Source organism: Solanum stenotomum, chromosome 3 (genome assembly GCF_019186545.1).
Source record: "Solanum stenotomum isolate F172 chromosome 3, ASM1918654v1, whole genome shotgun sequence".
Taxonomy (NCBI): Eukaryota; Viridiplantae; Streptophyta; class Magnoliopsida; order Solanales; family Solanaceae; genus Solanum; species Solanum stenotomum.
Genome location: NC_064284.1, coordinates 3,171,239 through 3,196,775, shown reverse-complemented (window position 1 = coordinate 3,196,775; position 25,537 = coordinate 3,171,239). Strand labels below are relative to the sequence as shown.

Here is a 25,537-nt window from a genome sequence, read left to right as displayed (position 1 = left end):
AAATGACCATAGTACAGAGTACAGAGCATATTTGCAGTCAAAATTAATGAATTGTGGGAAAGAAGAGGAGTGTATGTTTCTCAGTGTACTATTCGACCGACGGCGACAAAATTTTGAACCTATGGTGGCCCGGGCACACCATATTTGGTCCCCCATCCTATAAGGTGGAATTAGCTTAGCTGCAGGCACCTACAGCACAAATTTAGGGTTTTTGACCTATCATATTGCTTCTTCCCCACTAGGGTTTCTGTATATACACGTGCTCTACCTGCACCCTCTTTGTACCATGAACTTCTCTGATATTTTCTTCTAACCCTAGAAGAAAGATAAAACTAGGGCTCAGATTCCATGGGGAAGGGTGAAAATGGAATAAATGCCTAAAGCATTTCAGATCCGTTTGACACTGACATGAGTTGTGATGGAATAATTGATCGAGATCCAAAATTTAAAATTGAATCTATCTCGCTCCAATACAAATTAGACACTGGCGTAAATTGTAAAGGAGGAGCATCTGAAACTGTAATTGGAGAAAAAAAGAACCCTGAAAATATATGCCTATAGAATTTAATTTGGATGTATTTTTCTGATGTGATGAGAAAAAAACAAGAAAGAATCAGATGCTAAACTATGCTACAGAGGATAGATAAGTTTATCTAATTAATTAATTACCATTTTTTGGTTCTGCTAATTTGAAGCCGCCTGAAGAACCCTAACCTGAGAGAGCGCCGCGCCTGGGGAGAGGCTACATACAAAATAGACCGGCTCGGCTGCAAAACCAAACAGCTTGTCATTCCTTTTTTTACACCATTACGTGTCTAGAATTAACTGGCCACCGCTTAAGAGGCTAAGACTTAGTAAAAAGTGAAGCGTTCCCTTAAAAAGAAAAGAAAAAATCATTCACTCCAACTTAAAATCTTTAATTTTAGAAAAATGAACTCAAAATTTTAATTAAAATTGAAAAAAATCATTCATTCATCACACAGTGCTTCTTAAGTTATCGGTCACTCTCTATAAAAATACCTAAAGCCTTTAGTTGAATGAAGTAATAATAATTTCATTGTCGTTAAATATTTTTGTAACAATAAATATTACCGCTAAAAGAAAAAATTGTTGCTACTACATATATCTTTTGTTATAGCGTATGCAGTTGATGAGATTTAAGTGCTCTAGTTTAGTAGGAATTAAGGTGTTCCACTGAAGTATAGTTTATAATATACCTTGATTTCAAAAATTATTTTCCACATTACAAGTCTTTAATATACATTTAATAAAATAACTTTGATCGTACCAAATGACCTAATTGAGATAAAATCAAAGGACGACACGATTGTAGAAGCTTGTCAAGGGTCAAATTATATGCACACCACCAATAATAAGAAGGCTAAAGGTCACGCATGGGTCAAATTAAAGGATCAATCACTTCATTACTTTTATACTCAATAGAGATGTCAAGTACATTCTTTTTTTTCCCTACTTCCCCTTCATGTGGTTTAGTGTAACGCACATTATATAGCGCCAAGCAAAATAATTGAACAAAAAGCTTGTGTCAAATGTTGTCTAATCCTAAAGGACCCCCTTATTCCCCCCCTTCTGCATCAGTACTAGCTACAAGACGAATACTAAAGGATATATAGGACTTTATTATAAGGAGAGATGTCAACATTCTCAAAAGCAAAAATTAACAATACAAGATTTTTTTTATATACATAACGTTGATGATGTCTTCATCACTTGTTCATTATCTCTTTGTTTCCAAGACGGAACTAGAGTTCTAGTTACGAATTCGATAAAATCATCTACATGTGTTAAAGAGATTCACTTAATATGTATAAATTGATTCAGAACAGAGTAAACTATCTTTTTTAAGAATTCAGAACTGATAAATTTAAAATTTTGAGTATGATTATCATGTTTACAAGTGTCATTTTGTATTACTTACTATTACTCCAGTACTATTGCAGACATTGATGTCAATATTCGGTTGGCATCTTTTAGCCTACAACATAGCCTGTCAATAGGCAGCTTTAACATAATTCTTAGTAACATTAATATGCTAAAATTAAGTATTGTTCTAAGTCCCATCACTAATTATTGGTATCTTATGATAATCTGTTTCTCATTATTGTTCTAATAGTATAGCTATTTGAGTGGAAACTATTGTTACTTTGTTTAGAATAGAAAGGAGAAGTGGAATTTAAAAATATATAGATAAAAGAAATAAGGGGGGAATTCTTTCTTTTGATTCTAGCATGTGCTCGTTTATTTGTCAAACAACAATAATTTTAGTTGATAGTTTGTATTCAAATCTTACACCTATGATCTTGTGAAGTTAAAAGAGGTTGTTTATGATGGATTCTCAAATCAAGTAAAGAATTGTATGAAAAGGGAATAGTAATAGTAATAGTGAAGAAGTAATGATAAAAGTTATGGTGAAAAGAATACTGATAATGAAATTTAGACAACGTTAGACTATCTAGTAACCTTCTATCATAATCTTTGACCTACATACTCTTATCTAGGGTCACATACTTAATTAGTAAAGTTACAGGTATGTCATGTCATGCCTAATCACCTCTCCTCAATATTATTATGAAAATATACATCACTTAATCATTGTAAAACCCCAAATGTGAGAATACAAAATATGTCTCGCAATTATTGATTTAATTAGTGTAAATATCAAATACGAATACATATCGTAATTACCTGTTTATTAATTGTTTTCATTACTTGCATTGTTCTGCATCAAAACTGCACTCCTATACAATAGAGAGTATCATATTTCATGCTTTTAAGAATTATTTTATCTCCTACATACTTGGCAACTGGCATGAACAAAGAAAGCCAATACATGAAGAAAAAATATTGCTAAGAAATTTTGGTCAACATTTTCCACTTTTTTTTTTAAAGTAAAAAATTGGGGTAGGGGGAAGGAAAAAAAGGGAAAGAGGATCAAAATCGGACTTTCGGGAGTGAAAATTCCTAAGCAAATCAATTGAACGACTAAGATATTCCGATTGTTTCATAAACAAATAAAAATATTTGAAACATCTAAATGGAACCCTCTCCCGGAGCAAACTCAAGCACTTGCTATTCTTTGTGGCCCAACCCAAAAGTATATATTTTTTCCAAAAAGAAAAAAATATCATGTGCATTGTATATTTGACTTAATTATGCGTAATTGACAAACTAATGTTAATGTCTCATGTTTGTATTGTTTAGAGAATATTTTTCTTCTATGTTGATTTTGCACAAATATCATATACCAAAAATATTATTAAATCCTAGACGTCAAAATAATCATATAAAGAATATTGAAATGTGTATAAAGTAGGTAGCATAGGAATTGAGTGAGAATCATGAGAATTGATATTCTTTACAAGCCATATCTACCCATGAGATATCGCCGTACTGATGGGCCTTAAGGGTCACTGTGGGCCGGATACTGCTCAACAGCTCTAATGCCTCTATGGTCATTTCACTTGGGCTATTCTAGAGGTGGCAATTGGAGCGGGTTGTGTCAAATTTGAACGGGTCATAATGGGTTAAAGATAATAAATGAATCAAAGTTTGATTTTACCCAAACTTAAAGTGGTTTGGATTGATTTGGCAGGTTGAATTAGATTCTGCCACATTTCATGTGAACATTCTTCTACATTTCGCATAACGTAATCCATGTACCTATGATATAACTATATATTAATTCACTAATTAATAATTTTGTACCAGATTAAATATGTGTCTCCTTCAAATTTCTCCCTCAATACATGTATCTTTGATACCAAACACATTTAGGCGAGCGAGAGAGTCATGAGATTCTCATATACATGCAAATCACACTTAGAGAGTGTATATGAAATAAATTACACCTAATTTGATCCATATTTATTTGAGATACACATATCATTTTTTTCTTTTTTTTCAACTTTAACTACAAACTTTTTTAAAACGTCAACTTCTATCCTCTTTCTTTTTTTGTTTCAACTTCAACTAAATATTGTTCAAAGGTCAAATAATATTTTATATAGCTTCAAGGATAAAATAGTAGGAGTACGGGGAAATCCCCAAAAAGCTGGAGTGAACAATATAAATGGGCCAGGGGCCTGTTGTTCTCAGTTGGACTATTAGGTTTACTTACTTAAGGACATACTTTTACTTCATTTAGCAAACTTCTTAAAAGCCCAAATATGGGCCTGATCCCTCTTTAACTTTTCTAGAATGATTACCCAATCTACATTATCATCACTACTTTTCCCTCTATTAGCAACAACAAACTTTTTTTTTTTGCTTGATAGAAAGTGAAGAATTTAAAACACACACAATGTCACTGTTAAAAAACTATGTCTCAATTTATATGAATTAGTTTGACTTAGGGGTTCGTTCGGCGGAAAATATTACTATTTATATGTGGTTTAATTTTTTTATTTTTTTTTTATATATATATAGTAGATGTTGAACCTCTTTCAGTTAGTTCGTGTGTTTAGTTCTTCAGATTTTGAACCCCCTTATATAAATCCTAGCTCCGCCACTGCTTGCGACATAGAGTTTAAAAAAGAAAGAAAGACTTTTGAATTTTGTGGTCTAAAAAATGTCATAGATGTTTGTGTGGCTATAAATCATTTCATTAAAGAGTAAAAAATAAATGTTTTAAAATTAAATTGTTACAAAATATAAAGGTGTGTCATTTTTTTACAATGGACTATAAAGAAATGTGAGTCATATAAATGGGGACAGAAAATTTATCGTAGATATTTTAATTGCATTTGTAAGAAAAGATAAAATAGTATTGTTTTCGTACAAAAAATTAGAATTTTTTTCACTGGAGAAACTATTTCCTACTATACGTTTTCCGGTGAGCTGATTCAATGGAAAATGAATGAAAACATTATATTTTAGAACATAAATTTTCAATTGATTCATGATGAGAAAAATCTTTGCTTCTATTAGTATTTGTAATAGGATTATGAAATTTGTTTTACTAGTATGAAGACAAAAAAAAACTACACTGTATAAATCTAAAGGGAAGAAGACACTTTTTTCTGTGTTTCCTTTTTGTAGCAGAGAATGAAGCCTGGAGTTCCACACACTCCTCTTTTTAATATCGTAAAACGACAAAACAATTTAAGGAATGTCCTAATCATTGCGTCTTTTTGTTTTTTTAATCCCTAATTCAAAAATATATATAACTAATTACTCCATTTCGGTTTACCCACATGGGTGCCCAGTCTAGTCTAGACAGTAGCGGAGCCAGAATTTATAATTAGGAGTTTAGAATCTGAAAAAATAGACACAAAATAGTTAAAAGAGGTTCGATATCTATAATATATACTTAAAAAATTATTTTAATCATGTATAAATAATATAATCTTCTGTTAAAAGAGATTTGAAAATGACCCCCTAACTATAAGGTGGCTCTGCCATTGAGTTTAAGGTAGTAATTATGATATGCTTAGAAAATATATTTTCATACAAAATATTTTTGTATAGAAATATTTTTCTTTCGTACCAAATACACGCTGATAGTTGCAAAGTTACAGCCTCATTCAGGACAAAGTGTTTTATTCAAATGACATCTGCATTTCTGGATCATAACCATATTTACTCTGAGTTTTAATCTATGCATGAATATGCAAATAAAGTTTTACAATTAAACCATTTATAAAATGTTTACTAAATCTCCTGATATACATTATAAAAATAATAACAACAATAACATGGCAGAAGCACTAGGAAGCCTTGCTAAGTTTGGAGGGAAAGTTTGTAACTAATTTTTATTTATTTTTTTTGGTAGTAGATAGTTATAAATATTGGGATTTTTAAGGTGTAAATAAATGAGAAAAAAGACATATTTTGAATTGCACCTCTTTATCTAACTCTTTCATTGATTATAAATTCAAAGATCTCTTACCTCATATTAAAGGTCTTTTTTTTTTTTTTGATTTACTGTTGCAAACACAGTTTGATAACAAGATCAAGGTATTTAATATATATTTTATTTTGTGTTAATCTTATATTTTGTCTGTAGAAGACTAAAAAAATCCTAGTTTAAAAAATAAAAATAAAAACTAAAATCCTTGCAATTTCTACTCTTTTTGTAACTCAATTTGAAGAAATAAAAACCTCACCATTTTATTAAATTTATTTTTAAAAAACATAAAAACAAAAACAAGAATTATTTTATCTCATATCAACTATTTTTGTTATTTTCACTTCACAATACAACAACACCCAAGGCACAACTTTATTTTAGTATACAAAAAAATGCTAGTTTTAGCTAAAAAAGTAGAAAATAAATAGTTCTAGAAGAAGAATGAGAAGTGATTGAAACTGACCTGAAACCATGCCCTAATAATATTCCATCTTCATTTCTTTCATATTTTGTACAATTTCTAGCTGATAAAAAAAAATGTCATTAACAAGTACTTACCACTTATTACATATTATATATGATGATTTTGAGAGGAAAAAAAAATGAAAACATTAATTAGCATCATGAGATTCCATATTCTTATTCTTTCAAATTCAAAAACCTCTACCTTATAGCTTTGCTTGAGCCGTTAGCCATCGAGAATCAAGTAGTTAGGCCATTATACCTTAGGGTTCGAACAAAATCACTCATTCTTCTTATTTTTATAAATAGATGCACGACACCTTCAAACCAGGGCCGATTTTAAAGAGTAGAGAAAGCGACACGTGTCTAAGGTCCCAAAATTTAAAGAGGACCATTAAAAGAAATACTCATATATTTAGGTGGTACCAATGAAATACAGCTAAAGTAAGAAACTTCTTATAAAAATAAAGAAGTGTTTACTGTAGCATTAATGAAAGTCGATAACGGCACGTAATATGACGGGACTATTTTTCCAACAAATCCCTAAAAGAAAGATTGCATAAATCAATCACCCTATAACTGCTATTAAATTTTAGGTTGTACCTCTAGGGGATAAGATTGATATACAGTACTTCCTCCGTCTTATTTTATATGTCATTTTTTTAATTTTATACTTGCAATAAGAAATGATGTAATACCTTTCTACCCTTATTTATTTTTTTTGAAATTCAAGTTTTCAATCAATGAATATGAATTAATTTATTTTGATTAATTAATGAACATGAATCATTTACTTAGCTTTTCTAAGTTGATCAAATGTATATTTTCAAGGCTAATAACTCACAAGGGTAAGAAAGGAACAATATGGTAATTTATTATGCATTGATTTTATGAAATGACAAGTATTATGGACCAACTATTTATAGAAAGAGATAACATATAAAATGGGACGGAGGAAGTATTAATATTACAGCTTTATAACAAAATGTAAGGGGACGTTTTTGTTGCACGGGATTGGACAGATAAGGATATTATATTTCATGAAATTAATTGTCGTGTTTTATATATATATATATATGATATAATTAATTTCATCATTTTTAATATATAATAGAATAAAATAATCTCAGAACTAATTATTTAAAAAAAATAGTTGTCATGTTCTATAAAATCATATTATTTTTACCTTTTATCCTAAGTATTTGTTATTCTTATACCACCGATCAAACGATCCATAATTTGAAACGACGGTAGAGTTAGCTCACGCATGGCCGACCATGTTCCAGATCATAATGTATTATGTAACACGACACTCTGAGATAAGCTATTGAATTTAAATAGGAATTTGGCTATAGAAGTTAAGAACGCAGTTTCAAGTTTGTTTTTTTTTGGAATTTTCAAATTCCAATATATTATTATTTTTTTTATAAAAAAAAACAGGTTTTCAAATTCTAAATCATGGTTCAAAATTCGACATGAACACATGGAAATAATATATTAAAGAATAACTAATTATTATTATTAATAAAAAAATGTAACTAGTGAATCTTTGTAAAATTATGTATATGTGAATTTACAATGACACTTGATCGCAAACATTTATATATATAAAAGATTATGCAGACATATGATTATTAACATTTAACACAATACCTTCGATATTTCGATACCTTATTTATGAACTATAATTTGATAAGATTGTATTAAAATTTGAGAGTTTTGATAGTTCACAAATTGTGGGTCATTATGTTTATTTTTTTAAAAAGTACAATTTAAAAAAAAGTCAAATTACATAATAGAATAAAATTTCATTTTTAAATCAATCTGAGTTCAAATCATATCCGGCCGATCAACCTAACCTTAAAATAGAAAACTTTGATGTAGCCTCGTTATGAGCTAAGTTGGCACATAAGTACTCCCTCTCTCCCTAATTACTTGTCCACTTTTGAATTGACACACCTATTAAGAAAATAATTAATGACATAGTGGGTTTACCATTTTACCCCTATTAATTATCAAGTGGATGAAAAATTCTACATTTTTAAAAATAATTAGTCATTTAATTGAGGATATAATATGTAAAAAGAATTTGTCTTTTTTTAATTTGTCAAAATGGACAAGTAATTATTGGCAATAAGAGAAACAAATCCTCATCGTTTGACAGTCCATAGTTATTGGCAAGAAAAGAACAGGAGAAAAAGTAGATTCAGTTAATACTCCCAAGTCCCAGCAATCAATCCTCTTTATGAACTTGTAGGCTGCTTTAATTTGTACTGTAAATGCTGAGATCTTGACCAAAACATTACTGTTTTTTATTCAAATATAAAATTAATCATAGTTAAAAAGTTGAATTGTACAACCTATATGTACATCACAGGTTCTAATAATTATTTTATCCCTCGTTACTGATCTTAATCAGTAATCACTTCATATGTGATAAAAATGATAATGCAAAATACACAACCCCAACAGCTTTGACACAACTAGAGACAAAAAAAAATGCACACCTTTTTATTAGTACATGTAATTAATTAAGACTCCGTACAAGTAAATTTCTTGCATGATACAAAAGCTACACATGAATAGAACATATAGAAAACAAATTACCAATTTCTACAAGGAAATTTATTTACTACACAAATCATGATTTACCAAGCGTTCGGTTTTTAATCCTGATTTTGAACTTATGTGAAGAAGTAGGTGGCGCAGCATTTACACTCGCATCGCCTCTATCTACGTTTAACTTCACCCCATTAGATCCCCCAGGTTTCAATTGCATGCTTGCTCCTTTAGCCCCGATATCCTCGTTTCTACCAGACAAGCCCGAAGAGGTTGCCTTTGCTTCTGCACCATTCACCACTTGTCTGGGTTCAGCTTCATCTTTTCTACTTTCTTGCTCTACTAAAATTGTCTTATGATCATTCCTGATTGTCTCTGCTTTGGTGCCTCCCTGCTCATTCTTCCTCTGACTCTCCAAGGACGTTGAAGCCTTTGCCTCGTCTTTCAAAATCTTTGTTAACTCCTTCTCCTTCCTTTTCTTCTCCTTCTTTAACCTTTTCCGCTCCAAGTACTCTGGGTCATCTTTGCGCCCCTCCTGCTTTCGTTTCTTTCCTCTGTCTTTCTTCTTTTCCTTCACTTTGCCGTGAACTGGAAGGTTAGGCATAGTCAGCGAATGCAAACTTGCATATTTATGTGGTTCAGCCTCAGGGTCATCAACTCTCGTGATACCCGCTAATAAGTGATCATCAAGTTGTGGCACCAAAGAAACTTTGCTCGACTCAGCAGTGCATTGCAACTCCTTTGTTAGCTCTTCAACTTCAACTGCAACTTTGGCACTTCCAATGCTGGCAGTAACATGAGATCCAACATCATGACAAGAGTTAACATCCTCAGGGAACTGGTTTCCACCACTGCTCAATAATTCAACAACATTTCTTTGAGGTGCATCAACAGAAACAGAGCTACTTGCCCCACGGTCAACATCACGAAAACCATCTTGAGATTTGTCCATCGTTACATTTTCATTATCCTCAGCTCGAGAAGATGTGACAGTTTTTCTCACTTTAATCTTGAAAACAGGCTTCTTTCTTTCAAGACTTGCAGAAACAGTATCAGGTTCTATGATAGGTTCAGAAATTCCTGGATTATCTCGTCCAAGATTGATTAATGGTTGCCCTTGATCACGGCATCCAAGGTTATCGGTTGTTGGGGGGCCCATGGACATACCTCCAGTCTCATGCAACAGGCTCACCATTGGCTTTGTTTGCTCATTGTCAGGTAAGACAGGTTCTTCTCTACAAGGATCCGCAGAGCTAGGCAGTGGGAGGTCACCCACCGGATGCATTACTCCATGCCTATAATTCAGCAAATCTGTCTCATTCTGGAGCTCTGTAACAACCAAACTATCAGGTATAGCACCAGTAGCAGTGTTTATAATTTCACTACTCAATAGAGCATCCTCCGTGTCTTTCTGGACCTCTGATACAAATAAACTATCAGGTACTGAGATAGTAGCACCTTTTGCATTTTCATTGCCCGGAAGAGCATCTGCAATGGCTGAATCATCAAGTATATCTTCAAGGTTCTCCAGAGGACATTCAGGAGGTTTAGATTGTTTGACAAGATCAGCGAAAATATTCTTAAGATTGCTGCAAAATGCAGCATGCCCCATCCTCAAAGTTTCATCTTTTGGCACTCCATACAGTGTCGGCGCTCTGAAAGAAGATAAATAGATAAATTTTTAACCATAAACCATAAAAATCTTACCTAACTGCATACCAGAAAAGTTACTGTTCCAATAGAACAGACTGATGGAAAAACTTCAAAGTGCAATAGGTCTGAAAAAGTAAACACAACAATGCTCTAACGTGTTTGTAAATCACACTGGCAAAATGTGTGTGTGTGATAAATGTGTTGTAATATGCAAATCTTACCTATCATGCAAAAGGTAAATCACACTGGCAAAATGATTTCATACACTAAGCAATTATTTGAAGGAACATAAGACACTTCAATTAGAATTCTATAAAACCAAAGGGAGCAAGTAAACATGTTTACTTGCCATCTCCAGCAGATAGCAGAACAGATTGAAGTACCAGAAATCCATCAAATTAACAGGTAATGAAGGAATAAGCACCTTCGAGCAAGGACTTGTAAGATGCAGAACAAGTAATGACGAAGAAAAACATTGTTAAACGAGATTGAGCTCTCCAGCAGGCGCAATAAAGAAACAAGAGTTTCACCCTTCACATCACTGTCAAAATCAGATTCATTTCTAATCTGACATAAACGCATGGCATGCACACCTAACTTCACTTGACCTGTGATCAGGAACAGAAATTATTTACTTGCTGCACCTCTATCCAACAAATAAACAGAAATCAACGTGGTAAATCTGAACTACTAGGCTGTATTTCCTCAACAAATAAAATGATTTGGCCGACAAAATTATTAACTGCACAGAACCTCTTAAAGTTGGCTCTTCATCCAAATATCTAATAAACAATGCCAATGCAGCATCAATCCCATTGCGTTGGAATTCAAGATCAAGAAGTGATCTGCTTGCTTCAACCCGAACTTTCCAGAGTGTCTTAGAAGTTCGGAATGGATTAATGAGCTCAATGACACGATCCTGTAACCACCAATAATGATAATCTACATATGCCAGTTTCTAGAGGGGATACCAGATGAAAGGGAAATTACTTACAAGAGGAACAAACTCTGACAGCTTTAGTGCAATTTGGGTCAAAGACCGGATGCAGCTAATTGTCAAAATACCATTGTAACTTGGCATCAACCTGTAACATCATTCTCAAATCATTGATAAACGCTAGTTTACTATTTTTATTAGTCGGTGATAAACGCTAGTTGACTTAGTCTACCCTATCCAATAATTCAGAAAATAATGCACCTGTCAAATTGCAAGAGCCGATCAACTCGCTTGAGAAGGGATGATAAATACACAATGCTCTGCAACATGCCAACAGGTTGACAATAATCAAAAAGGTGATCTCTGTTTAAGTAATAAGAAAGCTAACTTGGGAAGGAAACAGCCCTGAAACCCAATGTAACTGGCATCCAGGAAACATAGTGAAATGTGGTAGAAGTGAATGAACAGAAGAAAAACAAAAACGCTCCTACCAAATTTATGTTCAACTCCTTCATTAAAAACCTCAGAGAAAAGGATAAGAGAAAGAAAAAATCTGAATAGAAGAGAAAAATGCAGGCAATTCATCAGGCAGATTGGCAAGGGTTCGTGAAAGTGACAAATATACCTGCTGTCCAAATTCAAGCTCACCAATGGACCGAACTAACGCAGCAAGCCAAAAGACATCAGAGTAGGGGTTTCCACTGTTGTCATTGTACTGCATGAAGCCAAAACAACAGATATGTAAAATGCATAACATAAGCACTAGCATATGCAGGTAGAATCATTATAATGACCACCTTCAGAAGTTGTAGAATAAATTCAACAGCTTCCCTAGGGCTTTTCTGGTCAGCTGCTCGAACCATAGCTATAGCATGTGGAATAGCCTGAATTAAAAACAAACACCACAAAGAGTAGTTAAAGTTGAAAGAACATATAAAAGCATAAAAAGCCATTTTAGAGAGAGTTGAATGATCATCAATATGAGCATCTTCCATGGACAGCAATGAATTAAGCAAGCCTGGAGATTCAAGAATAGATTGCAAGCAAGTCTTCGTAAATGTCACTAAATGGTGGAGACTTCGGTGACACCTAAATCAATTATGTCAGGTAAATCAACTTCAAAACACAAGTTGACACCCAGCGAGTTGCCTAAGACCTTATGCTTGTGAACAAATTGTGCTGAAAAGGCTGGGCTCTCATGGAGACTCTTATTGGAAAGGAAATCACATTAAGATGAAAAAATAAAAGATAAATTCACATCAACCCAAACTCTAGCGCAGTGAAGTTGGTCAATCTTCCCTAAACAAGCTAGAAAAGGAGAAGGCATCTAATCAAGATTGAGGGAGTAATTCAAATAACATAGCATTTCTATAAATTATTAATTAAAATTCCAGGCCATACATAGCTAGGACACTTAAAATTGTCACCAACTGCAGTCTGACACCTTACTCTCCAAGTGACCATTTTGATACTTCTACTTGGCAGAAATGTCCCTTAGATATTAGTAACCCTGAAGTGTTTCCAGAGCAAGTAAAAAAATGTTAACAACTAAGTGCACTGCTTAAGTTGAGGTTGTGCATCAGATATTTGTAACCCTGAACATTTTGTAATGTGATGGACATGTAGTAATAATGTGATGAACAGTTGGCATTTGGAATGAGAAGGATGAGATATAGAGCCTGGAAGTAACACTGCAACTTATGTAAGAACTTTGAAAGGAAATGAATATGAGAGGTTTTGAAGTGATTGAATACAACTTTGTACAGATTACAGTATTTCTATTGGCTATATAACTTTTATTGCACTCACAAGGATATCATTATCAAATACAGTTAAGTGTCTCCCGTAGAGTGAAACCATATTTCGGTGTAGTTCTCTACTTTCTGGTATACTGTACAGCGTTTTTGTTTTGATCCAGTAAAGTACAGAGTTTCCCCTTTCAGTATCAATAAAACTATTAAGATACCCAAATTAAGGGAAAAAATGGTATTTGTCAAATCTAATAAATTTGCGGTAGCTCAATTGTACATAATGTGTTTGGAAGGAAGAGGGAATCAAGAAATGAACAGGAATTCTGATTGATAGGAAGAAAAAGAATTCAACCTCAGGTCATTTGGTGGACTATCTTGGCTTGAAAGAAGCAATATAATTTTTCAAGGAAGAGAAACATACAGAGCCTTGATGTTTTTTTTTAGCTTTTTGGTGCAATCTGGTTACTGCACATGATATACAGACGGAATTACACACAATAGAGGGATTGCAAAAATAGATTTATAAACTCTTTGTACTTATAGAAAAACAAAATATGGCAATAGTGCAGCACCAAAAATGACCAAATGGACCCAAAAATAGCTTTTTCAAAAGTTAGACCACAGAGGTCCTTTTTTGTGGACATGAATGATCTAAGTTATACACGATATTTCCAAGGTACAATGAGAATAGCTATCTCAAGGGTATAAACACCTTAAGTGCACATTAAGCATGAGTGTATGACAGCACCATGTGTGTGATATAGTGATAGAAATTAAAGAACAAGGACATGAAGAGAGACATCTCAAGTATGCAGAGTGAAGGAATGTAGACAAAGATAAAACCGTTCCAAACCTCCAGCTTCCAGCTATCAAAAGATCGAAAACCAATTAATAATGTCTAATTTAAGATTAACCAGAACACTAATTCACAACTATATGCATACAATTCACATCCTACCTCATTGCATTACCTCAAGTACAAAGTACTCCTGGAAATCACGGAAGTCATTTGGCCTAAAAAGGAAAAGGGAAAAAACATGTGAATTCCAAATTACTGAAAATTGGTGAAGATGATAGCAAAAAGATATGCAAAGCTCACTTGGGAAGTCCAATATTGGCATCAAATCTTCGAGTTTTATAAAATGCAACAAGATGAGTCAAGCCAGCCCAATCAGTTTCCTGACCATGAAATTAAAATACTGTTTAACGTGAAGCAGGCACACCAATATAATCTTGATAGGTTAAGAAAAGAAAACCACAAATCAAGGAAGTACAAAATGAACATTGTTGCTTAGAGCCATCTGACCTAGTCAAAGAATATGAGAATCACTAACACAATTGACACCTCATGCATTAAGGTGAGCAATTCATTAATCAATCTCTGATGACGACATACTCGAGGGAAATAACTTTACTTTTACATCTTTATCCAGGAGACTTCAAATAGCTTTAAATGTGCCAGTGAGACGTCCAATTCACGAAATGGAAACTAATTCTAAGTCAATTTAACACCGATTATTCTGCGTCAATTGACATCCTTCTCTATGGTTGACATCTAAATTGAAACTATTGAACATGAATATAGATGTCAAACAACGCCAGAACATGAGGAATACCATCACAAAGACAAAAGGGTTTGGTTCATAGATGAGTTGCAAGTTCTTTAATCACAATGAATGGATGAAAAAAAGGGGATAACTGAGTGTTAAGAACTGCCCACCTTCAACCAAAAAGTTAAGGGATTCAAATCACCAAGGGAGCAAAAGCGAGAACGTGCCACTGTCAGACATCAGTGTATGGGAGAGTTTTTTTTTGAGGGCTGGGTTTACCATATGAAAAGAAATATCATGAAGAAATGATGTAGTGTTTACTGTTTACTTCCCCTTCTTCATTTAGATATCTATATCAAGGTCAACTAATGTACCAGAATTCAAAGTCATGTAAATGAAGTCTCAAGTCAGTTAGATCACACTAATATTATGATTCAGAATACATAAATTTCACATTTCATAACAAATGGAGCAATCGTGGTTTGCAGGTAGAGAGAACAGAGAGATCTTATAATCCAAATATCCAATAGCAACACAAAATCAGAAGCATCAATGAACACAGTGCTTAGAAGGGTACTGAAAAAAAAGAAGACAACATGGTAGCCGAAAAGACTGAAACTGCTCTTGTTGAAAAGTAAACTACTAGTCTCAATAAATAAGAGAAAAGACCTTTACCTCTGATGCTGTACCGGCCAAAGCAAACGCCGCCTCTATTCGATTCCTCCAAAAGGCCTGAGCCATCCCCAAGTATTAGAAAACAAAATAGAAGGTAAATAATGATTTTACCAGGCTTAGCATAAAAGCATGGGGAAACAAGGCCGGGGGAGAGATGTTAGCTTTTCAGTAGTGGCTAATGATGAAAGCACACCTTAGAGTCACCAAGGAAGTTGTTGAGAGCATTAACAACTGAAAAAGAAAGATGTGGTAATGCTTCTAATGTTGCTATAGCCTGCACCTGAGCGACCACATCTCTGTCCTTCTCCAACTGATTTATCTTTGGAATAATCGAAAAGTTGTCATAAGGATTAACTTTTTTAAAACATAAAAAATGAAAATTTAAGCTGGGAACATTAAAATACAAACAGCACTTCATGAAAAAGACAGGTTTATACTTACCCACATCTGGACCGGTTGATTTAAATGAATTTCAGCAAGATACTCCAATTCAGGATCTGCCCGGAGCCACAGCAATGGGGAATCAGAGCTGTAAATCCACAGTAAGAATAAATTTCCAGATACACTAAATGCTGAAGAAACAAAAAAATGTTCACGATTAAAGAGAAGAGAATGTAAGACATAAATAATCAAACATACGTTGCACGCATATCTACATTAGCCACAGTGTCACCATTATCATCTGAACCATCCGGTTTAGAACTCTTTTTGGTTTTTTGAAACCGTTTTGCTGCAAGTCTAGAATGACACTGAAATTCAAGCAGCTGCCAGGGTTCTCCAGTCATAGGCAGAATTGGATGGTCATACATGCCATCAAGCTCATGCACCCGTATGCTCATCATGCCAGGCCATCCATCACCTTCTTGCTTTTCCGAATCAGGCTTACCATTACTCATAGTATCACTTGAGTCGAATCTAGCTGTGCATTCCCTCAATATTGCTAACTCGACCATATTCTTTCTTTTGTTATAGGAGAATCCCATCCTTGTTCAGGCACCAAAGACAAAAGACCAAACAGATGTCAGTTAAACAATTCAATGCCTAACTCAAAGTATGCACAAAAGCATTCAGGAGAAATCGTACTTCAGCACCGGACAGCCACATGATCCGACCCAACGTGGAAAGAATTCTTTAAGAAATGGGCGCTCAAGATTACCAACCTTGTTGGCAAGGTGCCGGAACTGCAATTGTAGTGCAAAATCAGATCAGAAAAGTCACACTAATGTCAAAAGGTGATGAAGATGCAAATGTGGTCCACTTAATTAGCATTACTAGCACTAAAAAATAATGAACATGACATCAACGGTTAGGCAAAGTTAGCACAATCACTGAATTGGTCCTGAATGCATTTTGGCAGATAACTGCTTGAAGGCGCATGCTTCATGTGAAATTCAGGAAACTGTATCTAATAGCTGATTTCTTACTTTGTTAGATAGAGAGAAACTATTCCAAAATGGTTTCAAGAACCGAATTAGAGAAAGAAAAACCTCTTTTGTGCTAAGGGTTCTCAACAATCGATTTACATCTTGAGCCCTGGAAACAATTTGCTGAAGAATCTGCAAAAATCAAGGATAAGAAAGTAGAATCATTAAATACTACTACTATAAACATACAAAAGACCCTACTGACACCTTGGGTTTTGTTAATACCTATCCTTAGCATAGGCTTTAAGGTATGGAGTTACAGATTCACTTTTGTACTTGGTGTCTTTTGTAATAGCTCTGCACTATTTGCATCTTATGATGCCCATTAATGATGATGTTTATTCCATAAAAGAAATTATACAAAGACGGTCCATGACAAATTTTCTGTAATTTAAACAGCAACGTATTATGTCAGTAGTATTATCATATTCTTCAGTTAAGGTTCTCTCTTACCAATAAATACATACAGAACAACCTTGAAAATATTTGCATCCCTAGCATTTCCTTTACTACCAAACAGGAGCGCAAGTGCCCGGGAAAGATCATAATACCACCGAACAAAGCTTTGAACATCACATTCCCCAACACAACAGAAAAACAAAATACTGTGTCCCCCTTAACACGATTGATTCGGGAAGTTACTATGCATCATTGCAACTGCATCAACGAATCTTATGCAATAACTCCAATAAAATTGAAGCTGCAACAAGGGATGCATAGCGAATGGAGATAGAACTGATTCCAAACAACGAAAAGGAGTGAGACCGTGGACGAGTTACAAGAGAGCAAGAATGCAAGTGGTGTTGTAGCTCTATAGTCATTACTTTTCTTCTATCCATATGCATATTCAGACCGGTAGAAAGGAATGGGCAAACGAAATGTCAGCTACGTAACCAGCATTTTTTAGAAAGATGGGGATTACAATAGGCAACCCAATGAAGCAATTATCAAAAAAGTCAAAATCATTTTTCTAGTAATTGAAAACCGCAGAACCACCGAAGTTCATATACTATCCATCCTACTTCAAGTGACATCATTTTACCAGGTACAGATTTTACAAAGTTAATTTGACTTGTGTATCACAATTCACTTTATAATATTTAGTTCTAAAAAATTCAAATAGCATTTTGTTTGTTGTCACAAGCATATGTACTTCATAAATTATAGCAGACCCAGCTAATAATTTGAGTACTTAAGATCTGTTCTTCCATACCCCAAACATCTCCTTTTCTAATACAACTTCTAGTACACTGGAAATATTTTATTTTTTATTAAGACACAAGAAACTTCACTGTCATAGATGAATCAATGGAAAACCTGGTACTGATCAAATGGGGGGTCTCATACTCTTTTCTAAAGCAAATATTATTGAATAGCTGAGGAGTTGATGAACTGTAATAACTTTTTGATCAGATTGACGAGCTGATGAGCTATAATTTGGTTGGTATACTTTTCATCTATACGTGGAAGGAACCTGAGATTTAGGATTGTATCAGCCAGAAAGGATATACAAATGTGTATGTCTTTTACTAAAATATCGTTTATACAATATTCACCTAAGCTAAGCTAATTTATCAGAAATAAAATAGAGAAGCCATAAGATAAGATGTATTTTCCGAGAATAAAAGTGGTAAGTTGCTATGAGGCCCATACCTTGCGAAATGACTCAGGTCCCATCTGTTTTTCTAACATTTGGAGAATCGCAACCTATTAAGACAAATACAGACTTCCAAGATCAGACTGATGGGTACACTATATTTTTTAACTACAATGAAGGGCAACATATCACTTACAGACTTCCAAGATCTTATTTTTCCAAATAAACCAATGCACTGGGTGCCATACAAATTCTTTGAAGCAGCAACAGCACTTAAGGCAGTTGCACCGCTATCATCTGCTCTGCAAACAGCAATATTAGCCTGCAAATCATGGGGAAAGTAAGATCAAGAAAGAAGAACACACTTGCACACAGAGATACTTAAATACACACACACATGTGCGAAACTGGCCTGGACACCATGGCTATCGAAAAAAAATTAAAAAAAATTAATACAACTGATGAACCTAAAAACTTCATTCTTACTTCTATCATGTACCTACTCTGCCTTGACACATGAATAGGCACTGTGACATAATGAGCCTAAAAGAGCTGCAAGCTTCCATCTATAGATAGCTGATGGAACAATAAATAAAATGCAAAAATAGACTTGTTGCTTGCGCAGGCAGACCCATAAAATAGAAGAGTGTGGTCTAGTGATCAATGAAATGGGAGGATTAACCGTGATATCTCAAGTTCAACGCCTGGCTTTTAAGACAAAAACATAGGTGATTTCTTCTCATCTACCTAAGCATAGATGGCAGAGTTACTCAGTACCAGTGTTCATAGGAGGATAATCGAGGTGCGTGCAAACTAGCTTGAACACCATCATTTAGAAAAGGAAAAAAAAGTAAGACCATAAAGCAGAAGCAAACCTTGTATCTCCTATAGCGTGCTTCATTATTGCCAAGGAATCTCTTGATGAACATATCAGTCAAGAAACCAGCAAGACCATCCAACAACCAATCTGAGATCATCAATGACGCATAGTTAAGATACACAAGTTATATATTATCAAATGTTAACTTGTCCAACATTTAGAGTTGATCGTATTCCATATCAAGCAATTGAGCTTACCATCATTTGGCGCTTCTGGGGTGATATACACTCCAAACCATTGTCTTGCAAGGGCATAAGCAAGTTTAATCCTTGTATCTATGGTCTGTTAAATAAATCTGAACCGATCAAAATAAATAACAAGGAAGGTAAAATGACCAAGATATTCTCTTGACAACCAATTGTTAATGCAAGACACTAATCACCTACATCCTTTTGGGGACCAGAACACCAAAGGGCAACAGAATAATAGGTAAGCCTGAATGGGAGCAAAAGAGATGGCAAAATTTGAAGCAGAGGAAAGCACAAGAAACTGCTGTATATTTTCTTTTGACTGTTTGCTTGCTTTTTCTCCATTTTTGAAGGTCAAAATCCAAAATTTACAGTATATTACTTTCCCAATTCATTATACAAGCATACCTTATTAATGACCTTCCCATCGAATAGGAATTGAGAGCTGAAGATGCTCAAGGAGGCTCCTATACTCGCTGAGGATATTGCTATCTCAGGAGGAATAAAAACTTGTGTGTATGACCCAAATGGAAATGATGCAGAAAGGTAGTCCTCATAGTAGCTGTTCAAAACCAATGAAGAGATTTACATTGAGGTCCACAGATTGAATATGAGTAACAATGGGGGTTGGGCAGGGAGGACAAACGGAAAGAAGCCTAATTAATGATGATTCCATGAGGAGTCGTTACATACCTAAAAGCACTGTGAAAAAATCCTACAGTGTGCCGCAGCTTTGTTAAGTCAGCAGGTAGACAAATATGTGAGAGATGAGTAATATTGGAGTCGGGAAGAATTTCAAATGGTGCGACTGCCAAGGATATCCATCTAGCATTAACAGGAGTACTTAGTCTGTAGACAAAAGTTTTACGTGCAGGAACATCCTTGGTCCAGATCTGACAGGGGAAAAGAAAGAAAAGGAAAACGGAGTTAGATGTCAGCTCCCTAAATTTGATCCTGCATCTCTGGAGTCTGGACAACTCATTGGGAAAAAGAAAAGCAAACAAAGACAAAAATGAATTCAAGGTTACTCTAGAAGGAATTTTAAACTGCACAATGTTAAAATAAAAACAATCATGTCTCGCTCTTTCACATTTCTCTCTTTACCATCATTGAACAAAAAATCTAGTTGATTCATAGATTCATGATCCATCCAAAAAACATCCCTTCACACAAAGGGGGAGATTATAAAAGGGGTGAAAGAGTTGCTCTTACGCCATGACCAGCTCAGCAGAAAACCTCAGACAAAGAAAGACCTAGCAGTTTGACAACATTAGCTCACCGAGGAATTTCTTATGGCATTCTGGCAAGAAGAAAATCACAACCAGCACAATAATAAGGCATGAAAACTACATCTTCTTTTCCCAAAACTTTTCCTGAAGACATATTGTATCAGGCCAAGAACTTACTTTAATTTTAAGCACCGTTTTTACCGTGGAGCTGTCCCTTCGTTCCAAATTGAAGCAGACATCACATTTTATAGTAATTGACCTGTTATATACAACCTCACTAGCTAACAAACTATAATTTTACTAAAAGATAACTAGTAATGAAACAACTATTGAGAGGCATCATCTTTTACCTGTTAGTCCAACTCTTGGTTTTCACTCCTCACAAAGGAACTGGAAACTAAAGCAACTGTTCTATGCAGGGAAAGTTTCCAGAAACAGCTAGAAGAAGCCTTTAGAAGTTGAGATTTTGCAACAAAATTAGATTAGAAATTTGTAACCAAGGATGCAGGAATTACCATTTTACTAAATAGTTATCAAGAATATATTTATCAAGAAAAAACAGCTACTTAAAAATCATCAATATAGCTGTCATCAAATAACCAACTGATACTCATTCTTGTCATCATAGAGGTAACGTCTAATGGACTTATAAGGATCAAAAGCTCACTGATTTTAATGTTAGTATACTCTACAATCCATGAAAACCTCTATGAGAACCCCTCATTTCCTCACCATGATTTTCACCTCACTAGATAGCTCAGCAGAAGAGATGTAACTTATCCACCAACCTGATAAAGTAAGCTTCCAGTACTAACAGCCACAAGATTACTGGCCACTGTAAATTCCAAATCATAGCTGCAGAAGGAGCAACAAAAATGAAAATAGTAAACTTGAATTCAAACAGCAACCAAGTTCAACAAGTCTTGCTCTTACCAACAACATTGTAGATTGTCATCCATGCAGGGAAACCAACATCGTGCACGCCGAATTTGGCTGTCAGTATGTAAAACATCACCATCAAAGTGGATTCCAGTTTCAGCTTTCTCTACCCAATAATCAATACGGACCTTCTTAACATTCTGCATCCAACATAACCTACATAAGTCACAGAAGTGTAAACCTCATTACTTAAATATCCTAAATGAAATCTGATCAAAGTTATAAGACAGAAAAATCTCTACATAGATTACAGTAGCCATAGGCAATTTTTCTTCAATTATATAGCACTTCTAATCTGACCAGGACCCTTTAATTTTGAGAGAAAATTTCCTTTCGAGTATAATATTGTCAAGACGTGCCAAATTAGCAAAGTTCAACCTGATAATGGTTCTTAAATTTTAGAGAAATACTTTTTTTGCACAGTAAGGCAACGAATCAGTTTTGCTGGAAGAAAGTTAAATTCATGTGTGGACAAAGATTTTACATTTCAAGCCAACTCATTTGAAAATTATGTGACTAAAGTTTTGATATTGTGGATGAGCCGAAAGTTCTGGAATAATATTTTCGGGTTCGTTTGCTCTCATGTGAAATAGGTGCATTCATAGATGGGAAGAGAAGATGCATACTTCAATCAACATTTACACACCATAACCAACTTTTAAATCATCACCAAATTGTTATCCTTATAAACTATACTTCTTCTAGTATTTATCATATTTCACCTACTTTATACCCGACAAAACACTAGAAATGACCTCACAAGGTAAAATATTTTCCATGGAAAACATTTCTCAATACCAGACAAACCTGTCTAAATAATGAATGAAGCAAGTGATATGAAATAGGGTTTACTTGGTATAATGGAAAATGTTATGCTCAAGGAGACCTGAAAAATGTTTTCCCCCAAAATGACGACATCTTTATCCTTCACAAATATTTCAATTCTTATTTGATCTCACTTGCACTAGTTAACATTTAAACACTTGGTATTGTTATCAACCTTTAATACCCAATAGGAACAATAGAACACTATGCTCAGACCCATCCTATCCTATGCCTTGTAGGATTACTAATCTCACCTATGTTTATACCCAACCAAACACTGAACGATGACTGATATCATTTTCCACACAAAATGATGATACTATATTCTCACCTACTTTTCTAGAGAAACAATTTCCTCCAGACCCAAATATTTTATGTAGAGATTCTTCTAAAGACAATTGATCTCAGCCCATAATTGATGCAACTCATTTTCACCATGTGAAGGAAAATTCTTCCTCAGAAGAAAAGTTTTTCAAAACAGAAGAATGACTTCCATTCGTCAGTGACAAAACTCATTTTCACCTTTGCTTGAAAATATATCCATGGAGAAAACATTACCCAAATTCCAGGTTAACTAAATACAGGAAAATGTTCTCTTCCCAATAAGTCATTTTCCATCACAAACATGCAACCGCGTGCAATACCATTCACAACACCTATGAATCAAAGATATAGGCAGTAGCACTAAAGCAATACTCAAAAACCTGATTGTTTTCAGCTGAAGAGTTCACTCCATTCTCTAAATGCATTTCCTGTCTTTCAATATCATGCTCCGCGGGTTTTTTGCACATGATCAGCAAATTTGATAGCAATTCTCTATCTAGATGTGACAAGTAAACTGAACCAGCCGCATCAGCAGCTGAAGTAGCTGATGATACAGAGCACCATCTATCCCCATTTTCCAATGCTAAATAGTGCGGAAAAACTTCAAATTCTGTAGGCTCCCCATCAACTGTAACACTGTCTATCACCAAATTATCCGCGTGCAAGCCCAAAATTCCATTTTCTGGTACAACTACATCAAGCTCTGTGTAACTGAAAAGCCAAAAATTAAACACCCGCGTTAGTATTGATATCCAGAGTGCTAAGAACAATCCTGATACCGAAAATGACACGGTAATTAAGAAAAACTATAAACAAAAACAGAATTTCACTTCAGGTTTGAAGCCCTAACTTTGATTTTCCAAGAAAACCAAGTGAGTCTCTAGCATGAATCAGCTGGGGTAAATAATCACAATCTAATCCTTGTATCTTTCTAAAATTCATAATTTCTTGAAATTTTACATTGGGTGGGAAACAGTTGGGACATAGTAGGTTTCAACAAGAGTGGATATTTTTTCAAGAAATTTACTGGAATGGGTATTTTTCAAGAAATTTCAAAACATCTTTAAAATCTTTGATGTTTTCTTGAAATCTACCCGTAAATTCGACGCTTGTCCATGTCAATTGAGAGACATAGTTTCTGATGACGAACGACTGCTTCAGAATTATCCCCTTTCTGTTCTTCGCTCTTCCCTTTGCGAGCCTTCGCCATTCTTCAACACACATAAACCTACTGCTTTCTTCACTTAATTGGGCTTAAGCGAACAACACAGAGACTTGACAAGGGCCGATTTATAGAGCTGAAATCGGAGAAGAGGAGCTCTCTCTCTTTGGTCGGATCCGTGCCCTAGATTCTAATTTTTAATCTTGGCCGTCCGCGTTATATTGCCTTCATCTATTTACCGTTAGATTCCATCTTTACCTTGAAAAAGTAAGAAAATCTATGATTGCGAGAGAGCATGGACTCACAAGGATTTTAGTTTTAAGTTTTAACTACGTAGTTTTAGTATTTTTTTTCGGTAAATATAGAGGTACAAGGTAAAATATTCTTTTTTGGTATGAAAAGGAGAAAAAAATAACTAATTTATAAAATAAAAAAAGCGCGTCAAACTCTAGTATATAAGTGTGGTAACTAGAACAAGTACAATTCACTTTGTCATTCTAAGCGACGGAACTTTCTTTCTTCTTATTTCACATTTTGAAGGATTTTAGTTTTAATTATATAATTTTAGAAGAAAAAAAATCAGTAAATATAGAGGTACAGGGTAAAACATTCTTTCCAATATGAAAAGGAGCAAAAAGTAACTAATTTTTTAAAAAAAAACGCGTCAAACTCTAGTATATAAGTGTGGTAACGAGAACAAGTACAGTTCACTTTGTTCATTCTAAGCGAAGTAATTTTCTTTCTTCTTATTTCACGTTTTGAATTTTTACTTATACACCAAATTATGTCTATGTTTTTCAACTCTTTTTTTTCTTCTTGTTATTCGAGTTTGTAATTTATAACATACTTGTATTTTCTTAAATTTTGTCAACTATGAATAAAGTTGTATGAATTGAGTGTCTTGTGTTGAAAACTTTATTGTATAACTAGAAATTAATATCAATGCACAAGGCATATTATGAGTTTTTTTTTTTGCTAGATTAATTATGACATGTAGTATAATTTTATTGCTTTTTTGTGATTATGGTTATTAAGTATATATAATATATATTTTAAACCAAATATAAAATCAACACTTTCTTTTATTTACAATTTATATAAATTAGACTTTGCACACTTCTTATCGTAGTCCGTAGCGGTATAGACTCGTTAGAAAGAGACATACAAAATCAAATCACTTTTACTAATAATGATTGTGGTGGAATGGTAAGTACTCTTTCATCTTTAACCATATGTCTTTGGTTCAAATCTTCTTGGCATTTGTTAAGAAGGTTTTACCACAATATAGATTTTTTCAACGTGAATTCAAATTTAATCGGACTTCAATTGGGAGGGCTACATGAAGCTCATGTTCGAACCCCTTTGTCGAAAAATTACATTGTATATATAAGATCGATTTATTGATTTATGTGTATATGTTTAACAATGACCCCCTCAACATAAGTTAAAGGCTTGGTTCAATGATAAAGTGGGATCAAGATTCTGCCAAATCTTTTCGACTTTGCGAGTTCGG

At 34.1% G+C, this 25,537-nt stretch overlaps 1 protein-coding gene and 1 long non-coding RNA gene across 3 annotated transcripts; both read right to left on the bottom strand.

Moving 5' to 3' along the window:
- Nucleotides 1–537: 537 nt before the first annotated feature.
- LOC125858030 (uncharacterized) lies at nt 538–6,625 on the bottom strand. Its single transcript, XR_007445711.1, has 4 exons — nt 6,537–6,625; nt 6,333–6,393; nt 2,707–2,759; nt 538–767 (listed from the first exon to the last, which is right to left on the bottom strand). It is a non-coding gene; the product is annotated as an uncharacterized LOC125858030 (long non-coding RNA).
- A 2,198-nt stretch (nt 6,626–8,823) lies between these two features.
- LOC125858015 (transcription initiation factor TFIID subunit 2) lies at nt 8,824–24,132 on the bottom strand. Of its 2 annotated transcripts, XM_049537680.1 has the most exons (25): nt 23,957–24,132; nt 23,243–23,573; nt 21,708–21,853; nt 21,563–21,629; nt 20,239–20,438; nt 19,954–20,107; nt 19,555–19,639; nt 19,353–19,444; nt 18,674–18,799; nt 18,534–18,587; nt 16,944–17,012; nt 16,540–16,637; nt 16,096–16,440; nt 15,898–15,985; nt 15,650–15,775; nt 15,457–15,513; nt 14,331–14,410; nt 14,203–14,245; nt 12,278–12,364; nt 12,106–12,195; nt 11,742–11,800; nt 11,538–11,628; nt 11,297–11,462; nt 10,968–11,151; nt 8,824–10,545 (listed from the first exon to the last, which is right to left on the bottom strand). In XM_049537680.1, exons 1-25 carry the CDS (start codon nt 24,070–24,072, stop codon nt 8,973–8,975), a joined length of 4,527 nt encoding a protein of 1,508 aa, XP_049393637.1. In that variant the 5' UTR covers nt 24,073–24,132; the 3' UTR covers nt 8,824–8,972. The 2 variants fall into 2 exon arrangements, with proteins under 2 accessions (XP_049393637.1, XP_049393638.1); XM_049537681.1 differs by lacking the exon at nt 23,957–24,132 and having other exon boundaries at nt 21,708–21,869; nt 23,243–23,492.
- Nucleotides 24,133–25,537: the final 1,405 nt, after the last annotated feature.